The sequence below is a fragment of the Cupressus sempervirens genome, chromosome 11, assembly GCF_028749045.1.
Source record: "Cupressus sempervirens isolate cs-2001-9-10 chromosome 11, ASM2874904v1, whole genome shotgun sequence".
NCBI classification, from domain to species: Eukaryota; Viridiplantae; Streptophyta; class Pinopsida; order Cupressales; family Cupressaceae; genus Cupressus; species Cupressus sempervirens.
Window position 1 is genome coordinate 24631407 of NC_143128.1, and position 25779 is coordinate 24657185.

At 33.6% G+C, this 25779-nt stretch overlaps 2 protein-coding genes across 2 annotated transcripts in view; both read right to left on the bottom strand.

Moving 5' to 3' along the window:
- Positions 1-208: 208 nt before the first annotated feature.
- LOC149528045 (uncharacterized) lies at positions 209-1242 on the bottom strand. The gene is made up of 2 exons (XM_089807982.1): positions 895-1242; positions 209-799 (listed from the first exon to the last, which is right to left on the bottom strand). Exons 1-2 carry the CDS (start codon positions 1240-1242, stop codon positions 209-211), a joined length of 939 nt encoding a protein of 312 aa, XP_089664108.1.
- Positions 1243-2050: 808 nt separating this feature from the next.
- LOC149528046 (uncharacterized) overlaps positions 2051-25779 on the bottom strand; it is a 28063-nt gene continuing 4334 nt past the window's right edge. The window contains exons 2-5 of the mRNA XM_089807983.1: positions 3419-3562; positions 3042-3166; positions 2733-2958; positions 2051-2635 (exon numbers count right to left, since the gene is read on the bottom strand). Of these exons, the coding sequence (XP_089664109.1) occupies positions 2181-2635; positions 2733-2958; positions 3042-3166; positions 3419-3562 (950 nt within the window). The 3' untranslated portion in view covers positions 2051-2180. The remainder of the gene's footprint in view (positions 2636-2732; positions 2959-3041; positions 3167-3418; positions 3563-25779) is intronic.

Genomic DNA, 25779 nt, shown 5'->3' on the forward strand with positions numbered 1-25779 from the left:
GCTGAAGCAAACAGAGAAAAGATTGAGAATATAGATCTTCACAAGTTTGAACCACTCAACAATATCATTATATCCGTAAACATAGAAACAACTATTGCAAGTAATGTATAAAATATAAGCTATCAGGATTACACATATGGCTTCAAAAAGATATTAAATTCACGAATAGTCTCAAAAATATTTTTAAGTTCATAAAGATTGTAATATATTATAGAGCTCCTCCGAACTTATATCTAATGTAAGCTTCCCTCTCCTCTTCAGTCATCCCTACGAATGCCCAGGCTTTTGTAGGTTCAGATGTAAAAAAGTCATATGCTACAATCATGGTCTCTTGAGTAATTCTGGGCATGGCCTTAAGGGCAGCATATGCACTTGACATATCATTCTTCTCTTCTCTTTTATCAACATTTATACTATGACCTTTAGTCATGCCTCGATCTATATTTTGGATGCTCTCGCATATGACATCCAAACAATTAGCCATGCTTGGCTTCTTCCTCTTTTGCCTCCTTGCTGTTGGCGTAGAAGGATTTGGTCTTACGGATGTAGTAGAATTGTTTGATTGAAGGTTCTCTTCTTCAAACTCATTAGTATTGAAGCCCCCATCCATAGGCGTATTGAAGCCCCCATCATCATCAAGATCAACAGCCTCTTCAAATAGTTGCCCCTCTTCTTCGGTCTCAATAGCTGTTGCTGCTGCATTTCCTTCAGCTATGTCGTTCCCAAAAATGATTGCTAACTCATTGAAGTAGAAGAACGGTTGCCTCTTGTACACTCTAGCATTTTTGAAGCAACTCCTCTACATGATGGAAAAATTAAAGAATTAGATGTCTTTCATTACAATTGATTGAGAGATAATTTACTGATATTAAAATATTATCTACAAAACATTACCTTCAGCAACTCGTCCCACACACTATCCTCGGCATCGACACATTGAGTCGTCTCATTCCAAGAGAAACCACTCATGTTTCGTAGCTCTTTCATAATTCTGAAACCTTGTTTCCACGTCTTTAACTTGTTTTTAAAGTTGTCCTTTCCAAGATTCATATGCATATCTTCATTGAATTTCTTTTGTATTGCTGTCCAAGCTTCTTTCTTAAAGCCCCCATCACCTTTTCTTCCTAATTGAATCTGCTCAAAAAGAAAATCAAGAAATTTTCGTTCCATCTCTCTTGCCCACACTACTTTGGCATTTTTAGCTGAAGTAGCGATCGCAGTCACATGTACCTCCTCATCCATTCTTGTTAAAAGATTGGTGATTGACATTTTACAACTATCAATGGGTAGCTGTAGAACTTCCAAAAACCAATCAATATCTAACATAACTCTTTTACCAACAATCACATCGAATATAATGGTTGACATAACAAAATGATTATACAATACTACGCTATGATATGTCAGTAGTATAAAAGGGTTATCTAGTAATAATACAGCCACCGTGCTACACTTGCAAGTTAGCTTAAACACAAAAAAATTAGTAAACAAGTTAATTACAGCAGCAACTCCAGCAACAAAGAATAGTAAGGAGACTTGCCAGCAACATGGATTTTTCAAAGCATGTTTTTGATGAAGATGCTTTATCAAGTCGAGAATATGCAGATATAAGGAATTCAGTCTTAGAAAAGAACCGTGAGAAAGGGGCCAATGGTACAAGGGTTGTTGAGTAGACAAACTTAGGTGATAAACAATACATTCAAGTTAAATCTAAAGATCAGACATGTAGTATACTTTTGCAACAGTCATAGATCAGACATAGGAAAAAACACAGGCAGCCTTTCAAATTAAGTAGTAAATGATCATAACAAATAAATACATATAATAAAGTATGAAAAGATTTAAGTATCAAAAAAATACCATGGAAATAAGGCAATGAATATTTCAGCAGTGAGAATTAAGTATCAGATAAATTACAAAGCTGAGAAATCTGAAAATAAACCTAGAGTCATACATCAGAAGAAAAAGGAGTCATAACAAACTAGTTTCAAGATTCCAACAAATGTGTCATAACAGACTAGTTTATAATAGACTAGTTTCAAGATTCCAGTAAACATGTCATAACAGACTAGTTTCAAGATTCCAATAGCATTGAATGATACAAAACAATCATGAATAGGTTATGATCCATGAACAAAATACTAAAAAGTGCAAATAAATGTTAATGTTTTGCAATACAACTAAGCTCGAGAGTCGTAGTCTTCCCACATCCTTTGGGCTATTTCATCTCGAAATTTCCCCCAATCATCTCTATCTCGTTGATTCATTCCATAAGTCTCAAGAATTGGCACATTTATCCCAACACGATCGTCATCCTCTTCAATATCCACTTCGGATGGAAGACCGTCCTCTATGGTTATGAAGTTGTGTAGTATGCCACATGCCAAAACAATCTTTGTTTGGGTAAATAAGCTATAGGATGTTGCATGCTTCAATATAGGAAAACGTTGCTTAAATATACCAAATGTCCGCTCTATCACATTCCTAAGAGAGGAGTGTCGGTGGTTAAATAACTCTTGGGGAGTGCTGATCGGGTTTGCTCTACAAAACTCTTTTAGGTGGTAGCGTGTACACCGATAAGGGGCAAGAAATCCTGGTACATTTGGATACCCAGCATCAACTAAATAGAATTTGCCTACACAAATGGAAATAAAGATATAGTCAAAATACAGCATAAAGATTTTGAATTAATATAATGACAAGATAATTATATCAAATATGAATTAATATACCAGGAGGAACCACAAGTGGATCTGCTCTAGACAGAGCTGAAGCAAGCACTCGACTATCTGCTGCAGAACCTTCCCAACCAGCAAGAATGTATTGAAACTTATGGTCGAATGAACAGACACCCAAGACATTTTGTGACAAATTGCCTTTTCTATCACGATATTTTTCTTGAATGTCCACATCGACAGTAACTGGCATATGGGTTCCGTCAATTGCACCAATACAATCCTATAGCAAGCAATATTAATTTCTAATATAAATTAATAATCATAACTCTCTAGCAATGAAATACATGCCACTAGGATATTTACCTTGAAATACGGATCAAAACGGTCCTTCCCAGCTATTTCTGGAGGTGTAGTTGCAACAGGTGGTAAAACATAATCTCTATGAAGCCCTAAGATAGCCTTTAGGACCTTGTGGAAGTGTCGACTCACTGTCTCTCCCGAGTGAGAAAAGTTATGGCCAATCTTTCGATTCCTTAGATTGTGCCCAAGGGTGTGGAGGAACATCACTAATTGTTCTTCCAATGTTATGTTTTTCGTATCTTGAATGCTCCCTTTTTGCCTTAGAATATTGGCCAACCGAAAGAAGGCTACTCTACTCATTCGTATTTGGTCATGGCAATCTGTGTTATTGGAATGGATGATATGCTTATAAAAAGGACATGTAGCTCTTCTTCGCTTACGCCTATGTCTTCTAGCCTCTTGTGAAGATGCTACTATGTATACTGCTAATGTGGCAAGCAAAACAGCAAGTATTCGCATGATCTTGATCTTCCTAACTATGGCTCCATGAACCTCAATATCATCAATAAGATCCATCAAATAACCTACAACCACATAATGGAGTTACTATTAGATTCTTTTTTTGCAATCTCCACAAATAGTATTTGATATTGACGAGTGATTACTAACAACATGGACATAACATGGAAAATCATATGGAAGCAACATGGAAATGAGTCATATTTACTGTCATTAAATATTACAAAAAATAATTGCTTCAGCTCTTCATGTGGCAACTAATTTTGGGCAAAAAATGTTGAGGTAGATGTGTTAAAATTGATTTGTTCCTTTTCTTTCTTATCTTAGGTCTTTGCTGGACATAAAATTTGTGCAATTACTATTAGATTAAACTTTTACCTATTTACCATTCTTTGTTCAATTTTTGCAAAGAAGTTGACTGATGTAGTTCTATATGAAATGTATGCAGGTATCATTTATCCACATTGGAACAAAGAGGTATCATTTATGCACAACACACAAGATTGCAAAAAGAGGTCTAATTGAGATAAGCAAGACTTGGGTGGAACAATTTAATAATAGCATAAGAGGCTAAGATCTGTACAAAAGAAATAAAAGCACAGCTACGTTTGTTAGAGTTAGGACTACAGCATTAATCAAAACCTAAAGGGATGAAGATTACACATTAGGTATGAACAACATACAACAATGCAGACATCCTGACGTGATGATGAATTATGTGTCAAATCCCAACTAAGAGCCCAAAAAACTCTTGATTTAATCCAAGTAGATTCTTAGCAAATCCAAAAAGCATAGTCATTAACCTCAAGCCAAGGAACTATTTCAGTGCACAGATAAGAGTGTTTAATATTTGCATCTAGGTCCAATTAACACTACTTAGAGCTCCATTGTTATTAACCTATTAAGATGATGATGCAAACAAGAAACTCAAGGACACCCATCAATAAGGATGGGTCAATCTCAATCCCATCATTATGAGTACTTGGAAGAGACAATCTTCAAACGGAAGTCAATGTTGAAGAATGTTAATAGCCATTTCTACTATCAATGTCCCTATCAATGGTATTAATGCAAAGTACTATACATGTGGGAGCATCAATATAACTTGTTTACAACTTCAAGAAGTCATACCATTTTTTAAATAACTATTAGAGACTCAAAGAAGAGAATTTATTAGGTAGAGATAAATTCTAACATATCCAACTCGAAAGCCTTTAAAAATCATCATTATATATTTCTAATTGATGTGTAAATGTGGCATTTTCATGACAACTATTGAACGTTCATTTCTTAAATAACAAATAACAATGATTAATTTAACACAATAGATACCCTCAATATGTCAAACAACCCTCAAAATGATTTAAAAACTGAAGTTAAGATGAAATATGTTTCACATGATATGAATATTTCTAATTAGTACTATCTCAGATATATCTCTAACTTGACAAAGTAGAAATTCCTGAACATAAACATAGATATACAACTGCAGAAATAAAAAATTCAGCACATGTCAGTTTCAAAAAAGCAAAAACAAGTCAAACAAAAATGGGCTCACCAAAACTTGATCATATATTTATTGTTCTACACGTTATCATCCCAAAATACCCATTTAAGAGAGGACACTTCTTAACAAAATGTAGAGCATAAATCACAAAAAATATGTAGAGAAATGATGAATGGAACCAGGAATTAGGACAAAATAATCTAGATTGTAGGTATGGATCTACTCTTCTAGTTTGTCATTGATTTTGTACGTAATAAATTTTTACTTTTCATGCAATCAGCATAAATGGTGCTGTGGAAATGGTTGGTGTAGTAATAATTGACTGAACGCAAATTGGCATTCAAAGCTAAGCAAACACAAAGGTTGGAGTGGTATGCTCACAGAAAGTTTCTCTATGTGACCTATTGGGTTGGGTTGTGTGGGCGGTTTTAGAAAGCGAATATATCATGCTATATGGGTAAACATAAATATTACATGCAAGATATAGAAAATCTATAGCATCTCTAAACTCGGGATAAGGCTGGCCTAATGTATATACACGCTATTTGTATATGTACTTGCATGGTTTTTGAGTAACCAAACTGACTGCACAGCAACATATATATGCATAATATGTGACTGTAATATACGCAGATACAATCTATGTGGCCAGGTATAGCTATTATTTCAGCCCCTTTTATCCATTACTTGAATGAGCCAAATTGTTGTGAATAGGTGACATTCTTATTATTTCCCCACAGCCAAGATTAATTTGCATGATTGATATCTTCAATTTAGGTATGGGTTGATTTTTTATCAACATAGAACAATAGGCATTAGTGGTCAATAACCACAACTAGTTCAGCTTGTTGTAGTTCATTTACTTAATGATCTAATCCAGAGATGTTTTACTAGATTTTGCAAACCATAATATGTGATTAAATGTCAGATTGTGTTGTTGTTGACCATCTCATTCCAAGTGTTGAGGCTCAGGCCCAGTGAAAACTCAAGAAGCTTCTTTTTGACTTGGACTTGGTGAAAAACTAAAGTGAAAACTTGGCAGTTTAAAAAACTATAATATCTTACCTATACTCTGTTTTTCTTAGCATACTCAACCAAATCTGCAATTCTTTGCCACAGATTTGTTGAATCCGACTCATATTCAGTTGTAAGTTCTTGGAATGACTCACTAAGTCTTAACATGATATCATACTTTGAAGTACCATTACATGTTGGGCAATTTGCAATTTTTACTACAGACTGTTGGGCTTTTCCCACATCATTGTTTCTCTTCTTATAAATGCCATTTTCACATAGTACATTGATATAGAGCATATTGTGCAATATTCTTTTCAGACCCATGCAAGTTAGTTCATCCCCACATAGCAGGCAACCCAACTATAGAAAGAAAGTTGGCGGCATCTACATAGAAGATACAGTAGGGAATTCTCTCTCTTGCGTAACTCACCCGGGCAGCAATATCAGTCAGGCTATGCCAGCTTTACGCTTCCAACCCTCCGGCTCGGCCCGAATAGAACCATAGAGGGGCGGCTCACCGACTACCATTCGGAGAGGGAATATATCTATGGAAGGATGGGTCCCCTATTGCCATTGTGGGCAACCGCAGAGGGTGGGTTGGGGAAGAAATCAGATCTTCGTTCAAGGTCTGCTTGCTGAGTCATATCTCCCTGCATGCGCATGCAGAGGAATGAATAGTTAGTGCCCCTGCCTCTCGCTTCACCGGTCCACTACGAACGTGCCTGCCGGTTGGGCTTCTATTCTCCATGGACCACTAGCAATCACACACATGCGAGATTAAGGATCACATCATTCCCCCTGGCAAATGGTAGGGCAGATCTACCAGTTTAAGTTCCAAGGTTTGTTCCAGAGTTCGTTGACTGAGCTCTCTTCATCTGTGGTTCTGTAATCACTATTGCTAGGGCATTTTGAGGGAAAATAAAGTTCAGGCAAACTTTTAGTGGGAAAGATTAAAGCATTAAGTCCCAATACGATCTAGGAAATATGTGTAGTGGGCGAAATACAAATAAAGCATGCAACAGCGTCGAGTTACTAGCAAATACATTTTTTCAGCAGAAAGTCTTATCTTTCTTGGTGGGGACCTGAAATCAAACAATTTGTTTTCTTTGCATAAGAAGGGCTAGTCTTTGATCTCTCAAAGTTCATCATTCAGCTTAAACCACAGACGTGTAGAACACCAATTTCTGATAAAAAAATAGCACGGCAGAGACAAAAGGGCAGAAAGGGGGAAAAAGTAGCAGAAGAGCTCACCTTAGCACCTTCAACCCTAAAGCTTTCCTTAGTAAACAAACGGAGCTTTCTTCACAAACAGAAGAATGGGCTTTCTTCGCAAACAGCAGAACGAGCTTTCTTCACAACAAAATGAGTGGAAACGTAGCTTTCCTCATAGCAGAATGAGCAGAAACACAACATTCTTCACAAACAACAAACAACAGAATGAGCGGGAGTTCAACCTAACCCCAAAAATATCACTCGTCGAACACGGACCCGACAGATTGTCAAATACGATTAATTGAGATTGAGAATGGGAAGGGCAAATCCAATTACAAGTATTTTTGAGATTTGACAAAAGCTCGTTTTGGGCTATTTTGGGAATTCATAATCCTATTCTGCATTCCAATTCTGCCAACCAAACAGGGAATATAAATCGTATTCTAATTTTCAATGCCAATTCGTGTGCTATTCCAGCAACCAAACGGGCCCTAAACGGTGATTTTGATCTTCGCAACATGATCTTCGAGTTTCCACAGATTCTCCCCATCTCATATTCTTCCAAATGATCGCAAACGATACTCGATCAGGTTCGCACCTATTATTTTTAAGTATTAAATGAGGATAAAAGCTCAATTAGCCGTTAATCAATGTGGAGTAGGGTTCTTTAAAATGTCAGCTACCAGGGACCCAAAAAATATCTTATATTTATTTTAAATTGTTTATTCTAATATAAATATAATATTCCTAAAATAATTCTAGATTCGATATCTTTCTACATTGTTAAAATATTTATAAAAGATATTTATAATAATTCATTTTATTTATTCAAAAATATCATATTAGTGTTCAATTTTACTACGTATAAGATCTTTAGATATGGAAAAAATTATTAAATCGGAGTTGAATTATAATTTTTAAATAATTTAGTTCTTATAAAAATAAGAATATAATCATATAAATATAAAATCAATAAAATGAATATTACAAATTGTTACCTTGATAAATATCTAAGCGGGTTTAAACAAAGTTTAGTTTCTAAGTGAGGAATAAGTTAAGGATGAGTTTTTCTCTCACTACGTATTCAAACTTTTCTCTCTCTGTACCTTTCTCTCTCCCTGTACTAAAACCATCTCTCTCCCCTTACTAGGACTACCTCTATCTACATACTAAAACATTTTGTCCTAATCCTAACTAAAACTATTGAACACAAACTCCAACTTTTAGGTAACCACCTATTGGTAATGAGAGCTAATACAAGAGCTAGAAGAGATATGGGAAGGTCGTGTTGCCATTGAACTCAAAGGGACAAGTTTGGTGATCTTGGTTTGATAACATGGAAGGAAGCTTATGTGGGTGATAAGGCACAATTCAAGCATGGTGTAGTCTTGAACTGGAATATAGGAAGAAGATTTGGAACCACATTTTCTCCAATGAGCTCCAAATTTCTTCTGAAAGGCACCAATTCCCTTTATGGAAACCTTGCTAAATTCTAAGTTTTCTAAAGATGGAAGATGATTGACATCATATTCGATGTTGCTGCATGCAAGCAATGCGCTCAATTACATTGCTTTGAGTTTAGAATGATCATGTCAATGTCATGTATTTGGTTGGACACATATTGGAGGATCTATTTCATTAAGTCACACTCCATAGCTTATAGGAAGTTGATGCTAAGATGCAGATCTTTCATAATGGTGAGACCATGTTCAAGCCATAAGAAAGGGAAACTGCGTAGCTTGCATGTCAAATATATGACAAAATGTCATTGTCAACTATCCTTCGTTATATCACACAATAGATGTACGAGCTCAAGGGTGTCATGCCCAAAAATTCTATAGGGAAAAAACACAACTATTTTTTTCTTTTTTGAAATGTAGGAACAAAAGGCAAAAACTACGTAAAGATGTTATGGATGTGAACCCTTAATCTTCTACACCCAATATGAGACACCCTGATGTGCAAGTGAGATTCAATTTGTGTTATTGTAGTGGTAAAAGTTCTAAGGTTTGTAACAAGAAGGTGCTTTATCAAATAATCATTTCATTTCTATTAATATTAGGATTACCTTTATTTTTAATATTTTCATTATTATTATTCAATTATTATTATAATTGTTTTTTGAAAACACCTATACCTTCTAATTTAATATACATATTTTTTTATTGTTGCTAACATTATTATTATTTAATACTAAACTAAAATTATTACATTTGCAAATAATGCCTGATTAATTATCAGGTAAAAACTACCATCTAATCCTATACTATCTTTATCAGTAATCAAAATTATATATATATATATAATCCTTTAAATTTATCTAATATACTATAATCAAGATATCATTAAACAACTATGATCATGATTATACAAATCCCTCAATTCAAATTATAATGAAAATGAATTTAATCCAAAATATATATAATCCCTTTATATTATTTTTTTTAAAATTTTAAAATAAAATAAAATACACTAATCTTTACACTTTAAAACAAAATAAAATACACTAATCTTTACTTAAGAATTCCATTGGATTATTAAAACTTACTAAATCATTTTTCAACACCTTTCTGCACAGCTAATCCTCTAATCCCCTATATCCCCCTAGTCTAACATCTACCTCCCCACACATTTAATTCCTAGTGGGCGTAATTCTCTTCATACCTTGCATGTGACACCTAGGAGGATCCACTTTGACTTCCTTGTTAGGTGTGACCATCGGAATTAGTTTCCAATCAGATTTATTTGAAAGGGAGTTGGTGGGGACTAAGTTGACTAGAGCTTTAATGCCTTTAATGTAATCTCAAAAAAAATTCAATACTCCACTCTCTTAGTGCCTAGGAAGGAGAGTTCCACTTGGGATGGAGGCACATTATTCCATGCACATCCCACTTTTCCCTAGAACTAGCATACATCTCTTGATCCAAGGAGGAAATCGACATGGAGTTTGGGGTTGCTTTGTTTTAATGATGTTTTTATGTAATGATGTTTGAAATTTAAATAAGACTTGCCTCCCTTTTGTAATTCAATAGGTAGGGGGTGGGTAAGGATGTAACCCATCCCCTTCTTAGAATATAATGTATTTATTTTCTATCATGAACCCTGTTGGCAATTAAATGCCCCGGTCGCCTCCTTATGGAAGGGTATTATAATATACCTTTTTGTTTACTTCTTAAGGTTTCTATCATAATTATGATAGTGACTTATTCATTTTATATTATAATTGAAGAAATATGGTTATTCTATTTTGATTTTAATATTTTATTGGCTGTATCTTGGAAGAGCTTTTTTTTTGTTTGCCCATACATTTTCTAGAGGATTTTTATGCATCTATAGTTTTTTTTTTTTTTTTTTGAGCTTAACTTATTTGCCTAGATCTTTTCATGTAATCTCTAAGATTGTTTAGATTTGAGTTGATGATCATTTAACATTGCATCATGCATTATAATTTATATTCTATTTAGCAAATCTAACATAAAGAAAACAACTATCATATTACTAACAAAAGCTATTTGCAAGATACACTAGTATTGAACGTGAACAAATTCCTTGATTATAATTTCATGAACATCAAATATACCATATGCATTATTGACATCCAATTTCATAATTTTAACTATCTACGAATCTATTAGCTATCAATTGCAAACTCCACAACTACTTGAGAAACAATACTAAACACCAATGCAATAAAATTATTCTTATGAATTTTGAGGAGATAAGAATAACAAATGATAATATCCTATCCATTCTTCCAATGTATATCATAATACAACTTACTTTCCTTTGACACATTCTAATTTCAAGTAATGATAAGGCAACATCAAAACAATGAAAATTTTCCTTCATGTTCCTCTCAAGATTTGCATTCAACACAATATCAAGCAAGCATTAGGGTGGTGAAATCATCATATCTAGATACACAATGGAAGGACCTTTACAAGCAAGAAAATTTGTAATCTCTCTAATGGCATATGTATGAAATTAATAACATCATTCCTACAATACAAATAAGTTCACATAACAAAAATGGTATTGTCCTCTAATGCAATACAAAAGCAATAATGTTCTCTTCCTCTAAGAAAAGGTAAGTCTTCTCAACTTCCAAATGTCCAAGACTTCAAGCAAATACTTGCAACCAAGAGACAAAATGCAGAACCATGGAGGCTCCCCTCCCAACATGGAGGCTCACCTCCCAACATAGGCCTCAAGGAGGCCACCCATCAAGCTTGGGGAAACAAGGCATAAACAGTTGCACACCTTCACATCCACATAACATGCATGATCTCAACAATACAGTAAAACACTACACAATGCATTACAAGACAACCCAATCCAAGGTTTGTACTAAGATTCAACAATTGAATCAAGCTATAGGGTGAAGGTGGGCTCTCTCCATGAGGAGGATTTTCAAAATATGATCCACAGATATGCACATATTCTCATTATCAACATGCCCTTTCAAGGCTTACAATAACTTCCCTCTACACACACCTCTTTATACCACCCAAAATGCAAGTAAACAAGAAGTTCCAGATCCCATCGAACACATAAAAATCATCTCCACACATGGGAGAGTTCCTCAACTACATGAGTGAGCCCAACTAACCCCTTCACCCAAGCATCTCTTCCCTCCCAAGGGTGAGTGATGCTTCACACCCATTACACAACACACAACATGAAACAAAACAAGATTCAAGGTGGAAAATCACATAAACTTCTCACATGAAACACTCGAACAAAAGATCTTTTTTCACAAACCACATCTACAATACACCAAATTTACCATGGAATGAAAAACAACATATCAATCCTACATGCAAATGATGAACACCATGGATCATGGATACCAACCTCACTCCAAGAAATGGCAAATGAAAAGTTGTAGTAGAGCTCCTTATCCTCTTCCTCAAAACCCTAGTTGTCTCTAAAGATAGAGAGTGGCCAAGCGAGTTTCCAATTTGGCCATGCCTCTATATATCACTCTCATTTTCGGGTTCAATAAAAAATGCATTCTTTTTGGGGTCTCCTAGGTCTTCTAGGCACCCTAGTGGTCATTATTAGCCCCCTGACTTAAAGTATTAACATAGGTAGGGTTTATTTTTATCACAAATTCACCTTAGAGCTACTTTATGACCCTCACAAGACTAGGTAAGTTCAAATTTCAAATTTTCTATGGTGGTAACCTTGTCCTCTTTCTAATTTAAGGCAATAAATAAAAATTTTCAATTAAGGTATTTAACTTGGGATAAGGTGGCCACATGATCCATCATCAAAGAACATGTCATTTTCACATAACAAGTACAAGTGTCAAGTGACACACACAAAATTCACTATACATTACACATGACACGTTCATAATCTACACATGAAACACATACTTCACACATACATCTCACATTTACAAAATAAACACTTTACAAATCTCATAAAGATTCACCTTGGTAGAGTCATATTAACATGTGTTTATACCTTGTTTCCCCATTATGTTTTCATGGTTCCTTTCCTGTACACTAAACTCAAGCAGCAGTAGTCCAATGCAAAGCCACATATAAAATACATATGAAAGTAAAGTACATGATAACTTCATTATTCTACCATTCACATACAACACATTCCATAATTAGCCTCCTATTCTCCATCATTTACATATTAAGCATTTAATCAAGAACCCTCAAAACAACCTACATATTACTAACTTTCATAACAAGATCAAAAATCACATCATAATTCCATTTATTTTCATAATAGTGAAATACTAAATAATATCCATTAATTCATCGACTAAGCCAAATAAGTGCTAATGCATACCATAATGAAAGATCACAAGGTAAATATCATCAAATAAGTAGCAAAATTTACTATCCATCAATTATCAAAAAATATATATGCCAAGATATCCAGTCCTAAGTAACAAAATGGAAATACAATATCTATGCTATGATGTGTTAGGGTGAGGCCTCACAAAGGGGTCTATAGCCTCCATTTGGTGATCAAACAATTAGATGTGCATGTATGTGCAACAACATTCACAAGGTTGAAAAATGTTTAAGAGAATGGTGTTGATGAGACAACACCTGCCAGAAGACACACCTTCCCAATATGCAAGAGAAAATGCGAATAGTAGGTGTAGGAGCCCAATGTAATAGCGTTTATATCAAACATAAGACAAGGCATGTGTGTTGTTTGAATGAGGACATCCATTCCTATAATCCATGAGCATCTAGAAGTATTGCTGCCAATGTGCTTGATAGAATACCTTGTTGGGTGATGCTTCATATTTCAAACATAGACAGGCACGTGAACTATTTGGTAGCAATAGTGTAAGAGTCAAGACACTAAGTGCAAGAAGTAGGTTTGAGAGAATAGTTTCAATGAGACTCCGATCCTATGTGTGATGACACACAAGAAGACACACCTTCCTAATATGCAACAACAAATGTGAATAGAAAGTATAGGAACCTAATATGCTAATTTTTATGTCAAATATAGACAAGCACGTGAATTGTTTGATGCAATGCCTTCCACATTCTCACATCCCCAACCTAATTCATGTTGACTTCCTATGACATGGATGGTTCACTTTGATAAAGATGGCTTTGGTGAAGCATTAATATTATATTTTTAAGCACAAATGGTTCCTCAACAACCCATGAGCGCCTCGAAACATAGAAGTTTCCATTCAATGTGATCAATTAAATGTCAAATTTATGTAAACAATATATAATGACAAGCACACAAATATTTGATGGAAGTCCTCAATAAAATGCAACTAGAAACTATAAAGTATATATTGAAGACTATTAATGAAATGTCAAGTGGAAATAAATCTGCACAAGGAAGATATGTTGGTCAAAGGCATGCATCTAGATAAGAACTTTGAAAAAGTTTGAGGAAGGGATGTACCACAACCTTTTTGGTGGAAGGTGAATTAGAATATGTAGTTCTCAGCTCAACCACAATTATAACCAATTAGTTATTTGATACTAATATGTGAAGAAGAAAATGTTAGTTAAAGTGGTTTCTTGAATCAAGTAGTGAATTTGAACCAAATAGAGAAAGGCATGTGAATTAGTTGACAAGATACTTCAGATGAATTTTAGAACCAATACACAAAGTTAAAATTTTGAGTGTACTTTGAAGTCAATAGTTTGAAAATATGAAGTTAGAAGAACATCAATCAAGGAATTTGGTAAGAAATACTATAAGGTACAAATTCCAAGGCAAGGAGCCTCCTAAGATATTAACAAATATGCTTCCCAAGATATTAGATACAAAAGATAGGACATATAGAGATTGTAGAATTTTCACAGATGATGAGCAAAGAAGGTAGATCACCTCTAGCACAATGAACATTGGATAGTGGTCTAGCCCATGTAGGAGGACATGCACTTGTAGTTCAATGTGCAGAACTAGTCTTGGAATGTATCAAGGTGTATGACTGGAAGTCTAGAGACATCAAGACCTCAGGAGGTAATATTGTGGCGAGGCTAGATCTAATGTCTATCTCCATCACATTCAGACTGCTAGTAAGAGAAGAATTCATAGAAATCTCTAAAGAAAGTACTCAAGGGTACTTCCATCAAAATAGGAAGACATGTTTGAATGTTATTGCTAAGTGTTGGTTGGATCAACCTAGAAGAGGACAATCATAGTTAACTAGAGTACTACATAGAGATATCTTTAATGAAGACATTTCTGATATGATAGTTCTCCTTAATAGGATAGTGAGAAATCATACTACTGAAGACTTTTAGGATTGGATGTTTTCATACATCAATACCATCACCACTAATTTTTTTTTTTTAAGATTAGGGATAAATGATTAGTGATTCCCTTCATCATTAGTTAACTAAATCCAATGCAAATAAGGGGTTTTACATGTCCTCATACTGGATGTATGTAATTGCTAGTATGAAGTCATGGCCTAGTCTTAGTCCTTATGGAGAGTATAACTTAACCATGAAAATGTATAATTATTAGCCCCAATTGCAATTAAAACAAAGAAACATACACTTCCATAGGGTGAATGATGCTTTTTCTATGCTTACAGCCAGAGAGCTATAGGGGGATATAGGACTCCAAATTTCTCCTGAAGTAGCTAGTCTCATCAGTACTTATGGTGGCTTTTTCATATAGTACCCTCAATTCACCTACATCCCCATTGGAGGTTTTCAAGATTTTCCTCTTATGTTGCCTCACTTTGTAGATGACAAGTTGGTGCTTTCAGAAGTTTGCAAGCAGATTGGTCAGGAAAACAAAAAGTACAGTAACAAAGGATCAATTCCTTTCCCAATTGGTATTGGGCACTATAGTTGTCTTTCTTCTTTAGATACTCAAAATATTGAAAGATCCATGGTGAAGATAAATTTATACTCTTTCAATGGTCGTTTTCCATTTGATGGCAATGAGTATGTTAAAAACAACTTGACATTGGGACCTAGTTATCTTCATTCCCTATGATGGAAGGTTATTGGGAAAACTATGATAATGAATTTGAAGTGAGAAGAAGGGACTGAATGAGATTCATGGTGCAACAAATCATTTATTACAAAATGGGATGGGATGTGACATGCAGAAAAGAGGATGGATCAGACCTAATTGATCCTTTCTTCTTTGAGCAGATACAACTATTAGAATTTCCATACATTTATTAGTCTCTGCCAGAACTAAAAAACCTCAAAAGAAAGAACCTTCTTTTTCATTCAATGAATTAAGAATTGGTTAAATAATAAAGTCAAAGAAGCCACAACTACTAGATCAACAGGAAGAGGTAGTGCAAAGAAAAGTAATAATTCCCAGGAAGTTACACCTATTTCAAACATTCCATCTTTAATTCCTACTTCTTTTGGTTCTTTACATAGAACACAAGGTGGAGATGATGGTGAAGATCTGGAACAAGGAATTGATCTAGTTTGAACATGTGAGCTCAATGCTATCATCAGGAAGAGGAGATCAAAACCCAAGGAGAAAACTTTAAAACCAATCCAAAAAATGATAGATGAAACTCCTAAGATGAATGCTTTACCATCATCATTCATAGATGAGATGATTCAATCCATATCATCCCCTACACACTCATTTTCATCTAAAAGTGTAGAAGCAACTCAAGAGGCGCTAGTTGTAGAGAATGTACATAACTTGGATTTATCATCTATAGTCCTACAAGTTCCTTCAGTAATCGACTCATCTATCAATATCTCAACATCTTGGTTACAACAAAGTTTGGAGAGAAAGAAGAAAAGGATGATCCAATTGGAAACACTGAATCTAGATGTCATAGTTGATCTAGTGCATAAAGGTGCGAAGGTAAAGAAAACTAGAATAGATTCTAGATTGGTGGTGCATCCTAGCTTAGGAAACCTATTTTTTGAAATTTCACAACCAGTCATAGAGAAGAACATAAATGAGGTGGATGAAGTTGATTTTAGCATAACCAAAGTGGATCTAGGTTAGACCACTCACAAAGGATGAGAGCATAATTTCCAAGTGTCAGCTCTTGTCCTAATGGAATAGTTAAGGAAAGATAAACAAGCTAAGAATAAACTCAAGTGTCAAATTCAAGCCCTTTCTTCAAGCATCTAATCGAAGGTCAGTGATTACTTTCTAGACCCTAGTTCATCTACAAACATAATAGGAGATCCCAAGAAGATGTTTGATAAAGAAACCATTCAAGATATAAGAGAATGCCAAACTTATGGTAAGATGGTGAAAGCATGGATAAAATGCATGAAATAATGATCATCAAGCCTACTTTAGGAAGTCAAGGTTACATATGCTAGGGCAGATCACATACAATGAAACATTCAAAAAGAGTTAACTCTCAAGGAACAACAAACATTCTAGAGAGAAATTGATGCTAATTTAATAAGATCAAAGGAATGGATAGTGATATAGTCAAATAATCAAATTTAATCACCAATGGAGAAGAAGATAAAATTGACATATGGCTAGAAAATACTAAATGGAAGAATGATAGCATGAATTAATAATTGGTGAAGGAGAATAGTTCTTAAACTCTTGCAAAATACTGAAAAAGAAGGCCTTAGGGAATATACCAATGATTTTAGAAGATATCCCTATTAGTGAACACACTCAAGATCCAAACATATCTTCTATTTTGGAATTCATAAAGGTAAAGATCAACACTAAACTCGGTGTTAAAAGAAGCTCAAATACTAACATTATGACGAGTTTGAGCAGTCTCTTAGTGGTGTTGGACACTTGTATTCAAAACTTACTAGGTTATGTCCTAGAGTTAGATGAAGTTAGAAAGAGACATTATCTATGAAAGCTAAAAATGCAAAGTTTGATCGTCATCAAAAATAAGGCTTTGGCATAGGTCATCAAATCATTTAGATCATATAAGGCAAACTTGACTTAGCTACTCACAACACCTACAGATCAAAGAGCAAGCTTAGGAAATATCAGTAATCATAGTTGAAAGTTAGAAGTGAATGTGTCTAAAGTTGTCTTAGATTTTTGTTTATATATTTTGTAAAGAGGTCAACTTTAGAATCAATTTTGGTTTTGGTCAATTTCTTAACTTTTTCTAATTTTGGTTAAACATTGAAAGTTAGAGTTGGTTATGAACTATCTTTAGAGTAGTCCAAACTCTAACTTTTTGAGTAGTTATGAACCCAAAAAGTTTGTTTTTTTGAAATAGCTATAAATTCACAAATCTCAATGCAATAAGGGACTTTTTGGACTTAGAGACAGGAGGCACTTATGTTTTGATAACAAGGCAATTTTTGGAAAGTGTGTACAATTCTTGGTCTTGTAATTAGTCATTTCTTATGTTCTTATTGCTAAGAAATAAAAGAAAGTACATTTTGTGTTCGCTTTTCTACTAAATTTGAATTGATTAAGTGTTGATTCATCAATATGAATATTTTCATGCTATGGTGTAAATATTCATGAATCATTGAATTAGCATAGCATCAATGATAACTCTCAAGCATAGTTCTTGTTTACTTTCATTAGAAGTCTACATCAATTTTATGGAAGCATTGAAGTCATGTGGTGCATTTGTCATCAATAGTTTCCTATTTATTTTCTAAGTTGTAATCATCTTTATTTAAAAATTAAAAAAATTATCTTACGAGGGAACTACCCCTCTAAACACAGAGCAAAGCCAAATATCAAGGGCCTATCCAACTATTGCAAAAACTAATTTTCCACATACTTCATTAGGCTAAATCACATATTTTCTAAGTGACAAATCTATTTACCAACACAAATATGAGAAAATAAAAATTAGTACTTTTTTTTATAAGAATATAGTCAATTTATTAAAAAAAAATATTAAAAATGAGAAATGATATTAAAATATAAAGAATTTAAGAGAGTAAATGAGAGTAAATCCGAAAATTAAAAAAATAAAAATTAGAATAACGAAAAGAAAATAATAAGAAGAATAATTTAAAGTTTTTCAAAAAAATTAAAGGAAAAATGTTATAACATTTAGGTTTATTAAATTATTTTTGGATACAAGTATATTGTGTTTTTAACAAGATGTGATAAGATAAACATATTCATGTTGAATGTTTGAAAAACTAGATTTGATTTTTTCATATTTCTAATAAAGTTTTTCAAAACATTAGGAGTTCTTCAAGTTGAATTAAATTGATTAATTTCTAACAAAGAGCTTGAGTGAGAAGCTTAAGGTTTGAACTAATGGTCAATATTAAGAGAAAAAAAGTCACATTTAATTGAACTATTCTTAAGAAAGATTTTTGAATAAAAAAGTAAGTGAAACTATGAATCGTGTAAGTTGTGATCAAGATAAGAGAAGATAACTATAAAGAAAAGTTGCAAATAATAGATGGGAGAAAATTGGATTTGATGGGAATGGAGTGGCACAACAAGATTAGAGATCTTGTTGTTTTCTAATAGTTGTAGTAGGGAAATCCCTAAATTGGGTGATCTCTAACAAATTCTTGTCATAAATTACTTAACTGAGTAAGCTCTTATCATATTATTTGAAATCCTCTAACAATGTAGATATTTTTTGATCTATTTTTACTTCTAACAAGGTACAAATTACTCCTAGAAGGGTGAACCCCCCAAAAGGGTAATTATAAGCTCCTAATTGAGCAACTAATTTACTACGATAGTGATTTTATGGGTATTATCTTGACCATGCATTTCATCCTCTAACAAGGTTTTCCATGATATCAAAATTATTGTGTAATTTGCGATGGTTGTGTGGTTGTTAGATATTGTTATCTTTTATTTGCAAGCATCATTTATATGCTTTATGGTTTGGGATTTAGTATTTTAGTTTAGTAGATTGATGGTTGGATTTTTACAAATTACTTGTACTGATTCACCTCCCCCCTTCTCAAGACTTAAGAATTCTAACAATTCTTATTAGAGTGTTGGTTCTCCTGATAATAATCCTACCATCTTGAGGGAAAGATCCACAATCATGGAAAGTTGTAGTCATGAGAAGCAACTTGAAAGTGCAAACCAAATGATCGAAGAGCTATAAGAAAATATAAGAAATTACATAGCCATAAAGATGCAACTCACTAAAAAAGATGCATGGAAGCTATTATCAACTACTTGAGGGAGCCATGCCCAAGGAATTAAAGGAAGAAATAATAGAGAAAATGGAAAAGAATCAAAATCTCAAAGATAAAGTGGAGTGTAATGTCCCCACTTGCAGCTTAAAGAATGAATGATAGTACCCACAACATATCATTTATGTGAGCATGTGTGTGTGTTAGCCCCAATGGATAACGTTATTAATGTATGTGAAAGAGTCATAGCATGTGTTATGCTGTCATTGATGCCAATCTTTAATGGGTTAGACATTATGTTCAATCAATAGAGTTCCATATTATTTGATTAATGAAGAGGATTTGAAGAAAGTATGATGATGTAAGTGTTGATAAGTGTATGGTATTCATTGGGCAATTGAATGAGTTAGACTCTGACAATTTAATTTTGGTTTGATATTTTTACATGAACTTCAACATATGAGAAAAGATATGAAAGGATGTATAAGCAAGAAAATTTGGTTGGTGAATGAAGGATTATAGTACTAACCAAGCCACTATAGTTGTCACTGAGCACCTCATTAAGAAGTGGAGAATACATAGTGTTAACCAATCAATTTCAATGTTAACTAAGTCTAGTATTAAGCAAGCGAGATGTAATGTTCACCGAGTATGAAAAAAAAGAAAAAGTTTAGAAAAGATTTAATCTAAGGCCAATATTTGATGAAAATTTAGAATGTTCAAGAAGTTTTAGGGATAAGGATGAATTTAGTTATGAGATAAACAACTAGAAAATTTTGACAAAGATCTAGTAGAGAAGATTTATCAATTTGAAATGGAGGACAAAGTTCAAGGTGGAAGTTTATTTTTTAAGCAACTAGATTCAATGATTTTAAACATTATGAAGATCTAAGGATTATTATTAAGAAACAAAACCTAGAAGATTCTAGAGGACTGACAAAAAAATTCTATTAAAGGCATGCAACCTAATGTTTCTTGTTGTCGATGTTTCTGATTGAAATTGATTAAGTTGATGAGGAAATAAGGTGAACCGAGCAAAACAATATTATGAATATCAAGAAAAGGAAGTGCTAAGTTGGATTGTGAAGTGTGTGAATCAACTAGAAAGAGATTGAGGAATCAAAGATCTAAACAAGAAAGATGTGGTGCTAAAGCCTAACAAATAATTTAACTATTAATTTCTTACCATTGTAATAGAAAAATACCTTAACCGAGTGGACCTAATAGTCTTTTAAAATCCCATATGATATTATTCTTTTGAAAGTTTTTAAATTAGTCTTGTAGAGATGACCAATCTTAAGAAATGTCAAGGAGTGATAAGTTATAGATGATCTTTCATATAAATCTTCTAATAAGGTCACATTAATAATGTGTATGTAACATTTAACAAGGTTTGATCCTAACAGAGCTCTCTTTAGAAGAGTTAAAATATTTGGGTTGTCAGTTTCCAAGTTGTTTTTCCCTTTAAAGGGTTTCCACGTTAAATACTTGTGTCAAAATGTGTGAATGTTAATTGTGTTGCATGTTTATTTAAAGTTAACTCCTTAATGTTAAGACTTAGTAAAAGCACACTAAGACAAAACACATTGCAATCAAGTATCAATTTCTAAGGGAATTAGTTCAAGATAAAGAGGTAAGATTGGAATATGTGAACACCAAGGAGTAGGGTAAAAACATATTCACCAAGCCATTACTAAGGATGAATTTTTGCATATTAGAGGTAAGCTAGGGGTCATTCCTCTATCTAATGCTCACTAAAGTATAGATTAGTGATGCATCAATTGAGCTTCATTGAAGAATTATCAAGTTGATACAATATTGTTAGAGAACATTGCATATGAATCAAAACATCAAGTATATTACAATTTCATCGTATGAAGTTTTTGGCATTTGAATTCAAAGAGGGGGAGATTGATGTCATGTCAAAGAAAATAATAAGATGACGATATTTTTATAAGAGCAAGAGGGAGCTAAGATAGAGTGTGAAGATAAGATATCATAAGCAGAATCTCAAAGAGAGTTCTCGTGGATGAAGAATCATAATGAAACTAAGGATATTATAAAATCTTATAATTTATTATGTTTCTCTATAAGTTTTCTTTTCATAATGTCATGTATTTCCATTAACACCAAAGACAGTGATTGTTAAAAATAATTATTTAATTGTATATTGTAATTGATGTTACATAAATGTTGAAGATTTAACCAAGCACAACTAGTATTGACTGAGCTCAGTTGAGCACTAAAGAAGACTCTAGTATCAACTGAATAGAATTTAGAAGAAACTAAGTTTCATCTAGTCATTGAAGGAAGCTAGCATAAACATAGTTTGGTCAGTCAATGAAAAGAGCTAGTATTAACATAGTTTGTTTGGTTATCAAAGGAATTTAGTATTAACCGAGTGACTTAGTCCAATGTAAGATGACTACCAATAGATTGCTTTTGTCAATCATTTGGTTAATAAAAGATGACTAAATGGATGTTAAATATTTGCATGAAAGGGAAAAGCCGACTTGACATTGAATGACATATATATGCAATGTCAAGTTGTGGGTTGAATTAAGCAAGTGGGAAGAATGTTAAAGATGTGAAATGAGAAGGATACTTGATTAAGGGCAGAGCATCTGACTTAGAAGACCAACATGAAAAGAATATTCTAATCAAGAAGGATCAAGAGGATGAACCTGAATATCAATCTAAATCTACAAAGTCATTTGCTTCATCAATCATGTCAATCATTATTACTTTCTAACAATTATAGCAGTGAAGAAATCTCTTAATAGAGTTGACTTAACAATCATTTTGTAAATCCTTTAATAAGGTGGCATGTCCAATTGAAGTGTTTGAAGACCATCAAAAATACCACTCCTAAAAGGGTGATTCAAATCCTTTAATGGGATCACACTTGACCATGTGTCGTGTAACCTTTAATAGGGTTGGCTCCTACCATTAGATCTAATCATGAATGTCAAACACAATCATGAATCTAACATATCATCATGGTAATGATCTAATCATGTATCTAAAATAATACCCCATAGAAGTATCATTAGCATTAATGCTTCCAATAGAATCTACCTAAAATTTAGAATATTGAAGATTTAGATCCATAAAAGATTACAGCAAAGGTAATGGCCTCCCTCCCTAGTTCTCCAAGAAAAGATTGATAACATTAAGTTCATAAAAGACATCATCTGAGCCTTAGACCATTAGATTAAATACTATTCAACCAAGCACTTAATTGGCTATTGGATCTATCTTACCAAGTTCAGAGATGAGCTATTGTTAACACTACTTCATCTACTGAGCTACAAGCTCCACTCATCTCACAATCCAATTAGATCAAGTTACAACAAGGCACTATAAGTACTCCTATAATTGTTGTTGTTTCTCTAATAATTCATTTTGTTACTATTGTAAGTGATTCCATAGCAAGTTGAATAACAATTGAAGTCAATCCTCAACCAAGCACTAAAGATATGAGTAAATGTAAGGATATCATTTCTTCATGTATTCTGAAAGCTAAAGGGAAATAGATAGAAGTTTCTATTAATGAAGTTCATCTAGATGAAGATATAGTAATTTTCGATTGGGATCTCTCCAATCTTACTCCTAATAAAATGGACACTCTTGGAGAGCTTTGGAAGAAAAGAGACAAACAAAAGAATCTATGAGTAGAGAAGAAGAAAAGAAATCAAGTGCTAGAAGACATCAAAGGTATATTTATTCTTCCAATGAGTATTGAAGTTGATGAAAAGAACTCTATTTTGGACCAACTTGTTGAAATAGTCCACAAGTTCAATGAAGATTTGAATGGTCAAGAGAAACTGTTGCAGAGGATAGAAAGAAAAATTGAGAACAAGGTTTTGGATAATGTGGCACATAAGATTTCCATAGATCAAGTGGAACTATCCACTATTATTTTTTCTTTTGAAAGAATTTTTAATGATGTTGTTTCCTTATTTGTAAAATTAAGTGATACCACAAATTTTACCAAGGAAATTAGAGACACGATGTCAAAGATTGATACTGATCTGAAGTCAAGTGAAAACTAGTTATCACTTGACCCTAGTACTAGCTCAACAATTTTTTTCAAGATAAGGCATTTAACCAATTTGTAGGTAGATTTATTGAGAGAACAAGAAATAATTATGGCTACATTTTTTTTGAAAAATAAAAAGTGACCAAAATAAGGGGGTCAGTCCTTACAACCAAAATGATGACAACTAGTGCACTGCCAATAGAAATAAGTAGAGAGCAACCACTACTACAAAGAACAACAACTAGTAACAAAAAAATAACACACAATCATTCACAACTATCAAAGTATCATCTATACTAATTCTAAAAACTATAGTACTAAACATACTACGATTATTCAGAACATAATAATTGTTGGCATAAACAAGCCAACCCACCCAAAAAACAACACATGATCATTCACAACTACCAGAGTATAACTATAGTACAAAACAAACTAAGAGTTTTCAAAAAATAAACTATTGGCATAAACAAGCCAACCCAAGTTTGAGAGTAATTTGTATACTAGAAAACAAGACATTTGCAAAAATAAATTAAAAAACTAGGGCTAAAAACCCCTAGAGACCTCTACATTATTTCTCATCCTTATCTTTTCTTTTCCCAACAAGAAAAACCCTAGCCCATGTTGGATACAATTGTTCAATTGTGTTTTGTCTTTGATGTTACAAAAATGTCATATCAGTTATCAGTAAGAGTCTACTGAGCTCAGTTGGTCAGCAAGGCAAAAGATAGAGCCTATTGAGCATTTTTGGAGGTTACATTGTGAAGTCAGTCTATCGAACTCACTTGGGTGTTGAAGGCTTCTATGGTAGAAATCAGTTTCTACCAAGCTAGCAAGGTTAGGAAAGGGAAATTAGTTCCTACCAAGCTCAGAAGGTTAGTAAAGGAAAGTTAGTTCTTACCGAGTTCACTCGGTCTCTAAAGGATTTTGTAGAGTTTGCAGTGTTTATCAAGCTTCACTTGGTTGACACTAGAAATCATTTTCTAGAGCAGTGTTTACCAAGCTAGGTCAGCTAATGAAGGATTTCATTTTTTTGGGAAATAAAGTTTATTTGTTTCATGTAATGTTTGTAGCCGACTAATGTATGGTTCATTGGTAAATGTAACTTGTAATTGAGCCAACTTGACAATTTGTAATGTATAAATAAAAGGTCAAGTTGTGAATTCTAATGTATGAATGAGTGGATGTATGAATGAGTGAGGATGCAAGTGATTTTATTGTGAAGAGGAAGTGTGAGAAAATTTTGAAGAAGGATCAGATATCCTTGAGGAGCAGCAGAGTTGTATTAAATCAGTGAGGATCTAGTGAAGCAAAGCATAGATCTATATTAGCAAAGTTCGGTTGCATCTCATTCAGGTCATTTATTGTTACTTTCTCACCATTATAGCAATGATTCCTAAATCTCTTAATAGAGTTGGTCTAACGGCCATTTTGTAAATCCTCTAACAAGGTGAACATTTCTACTGAATTGTTCTAAAGTTCTCTAGCAAGGCCACTCCTAGCAGGGTGATTAAATCCTCTAATAGTTTCACACCTAACAGCGTATTTTGTGACCTTTAACAAGGTTGGCTCCTAACAGGGCTCACTTCAGAAGAGTAAAAATTGGTAGCTAGTTACTTGGTGGTTTTTCTCATATTGGGTTTCCACATTAAATCTAGTGTCTCTTGTATTCATGTTATTTACTTTTGTACGCATGTTAATAATTGTGAATGCTTAAAGATTAGTAACAAGCTAATCTACTGAGTTACAACATTTTTCTTTGTGTCTACTGAGTGATAGCAATAATTAAGTTTTAAGATATCTAAGTGATCTGTGGATTTGTTTTTGTGGTAACTAATTCACCCCCTCACCCCCCCCCCCCCCCGCCCCGCCCCCCAACTCTCAGTTACTCCATCTATAATTCCAACAACCCAATCCTCAGCAAGAAACTTATACAAGAATTTGGTGTCCTCCATGTCCAACCCTACCTCATCCTTCTCC

Bases quoted from the DNA above. Each gene is read 5' to 3' on its own strand.
- LOC149528045 (XM_089807982.1), bottom strand. From the start codon at position 1,242: ATGGATGAGGAGGTACATGTGACTGCGATCGCTACTTCAGCTAAAAAT. The intron at 800-894 runs GTAATGTTTTGT...TCCATCATGTAG, and splicing joins TGTGGGACGAGTTGCTGAAG to AGGAGTTGCTTCAAAAATGC.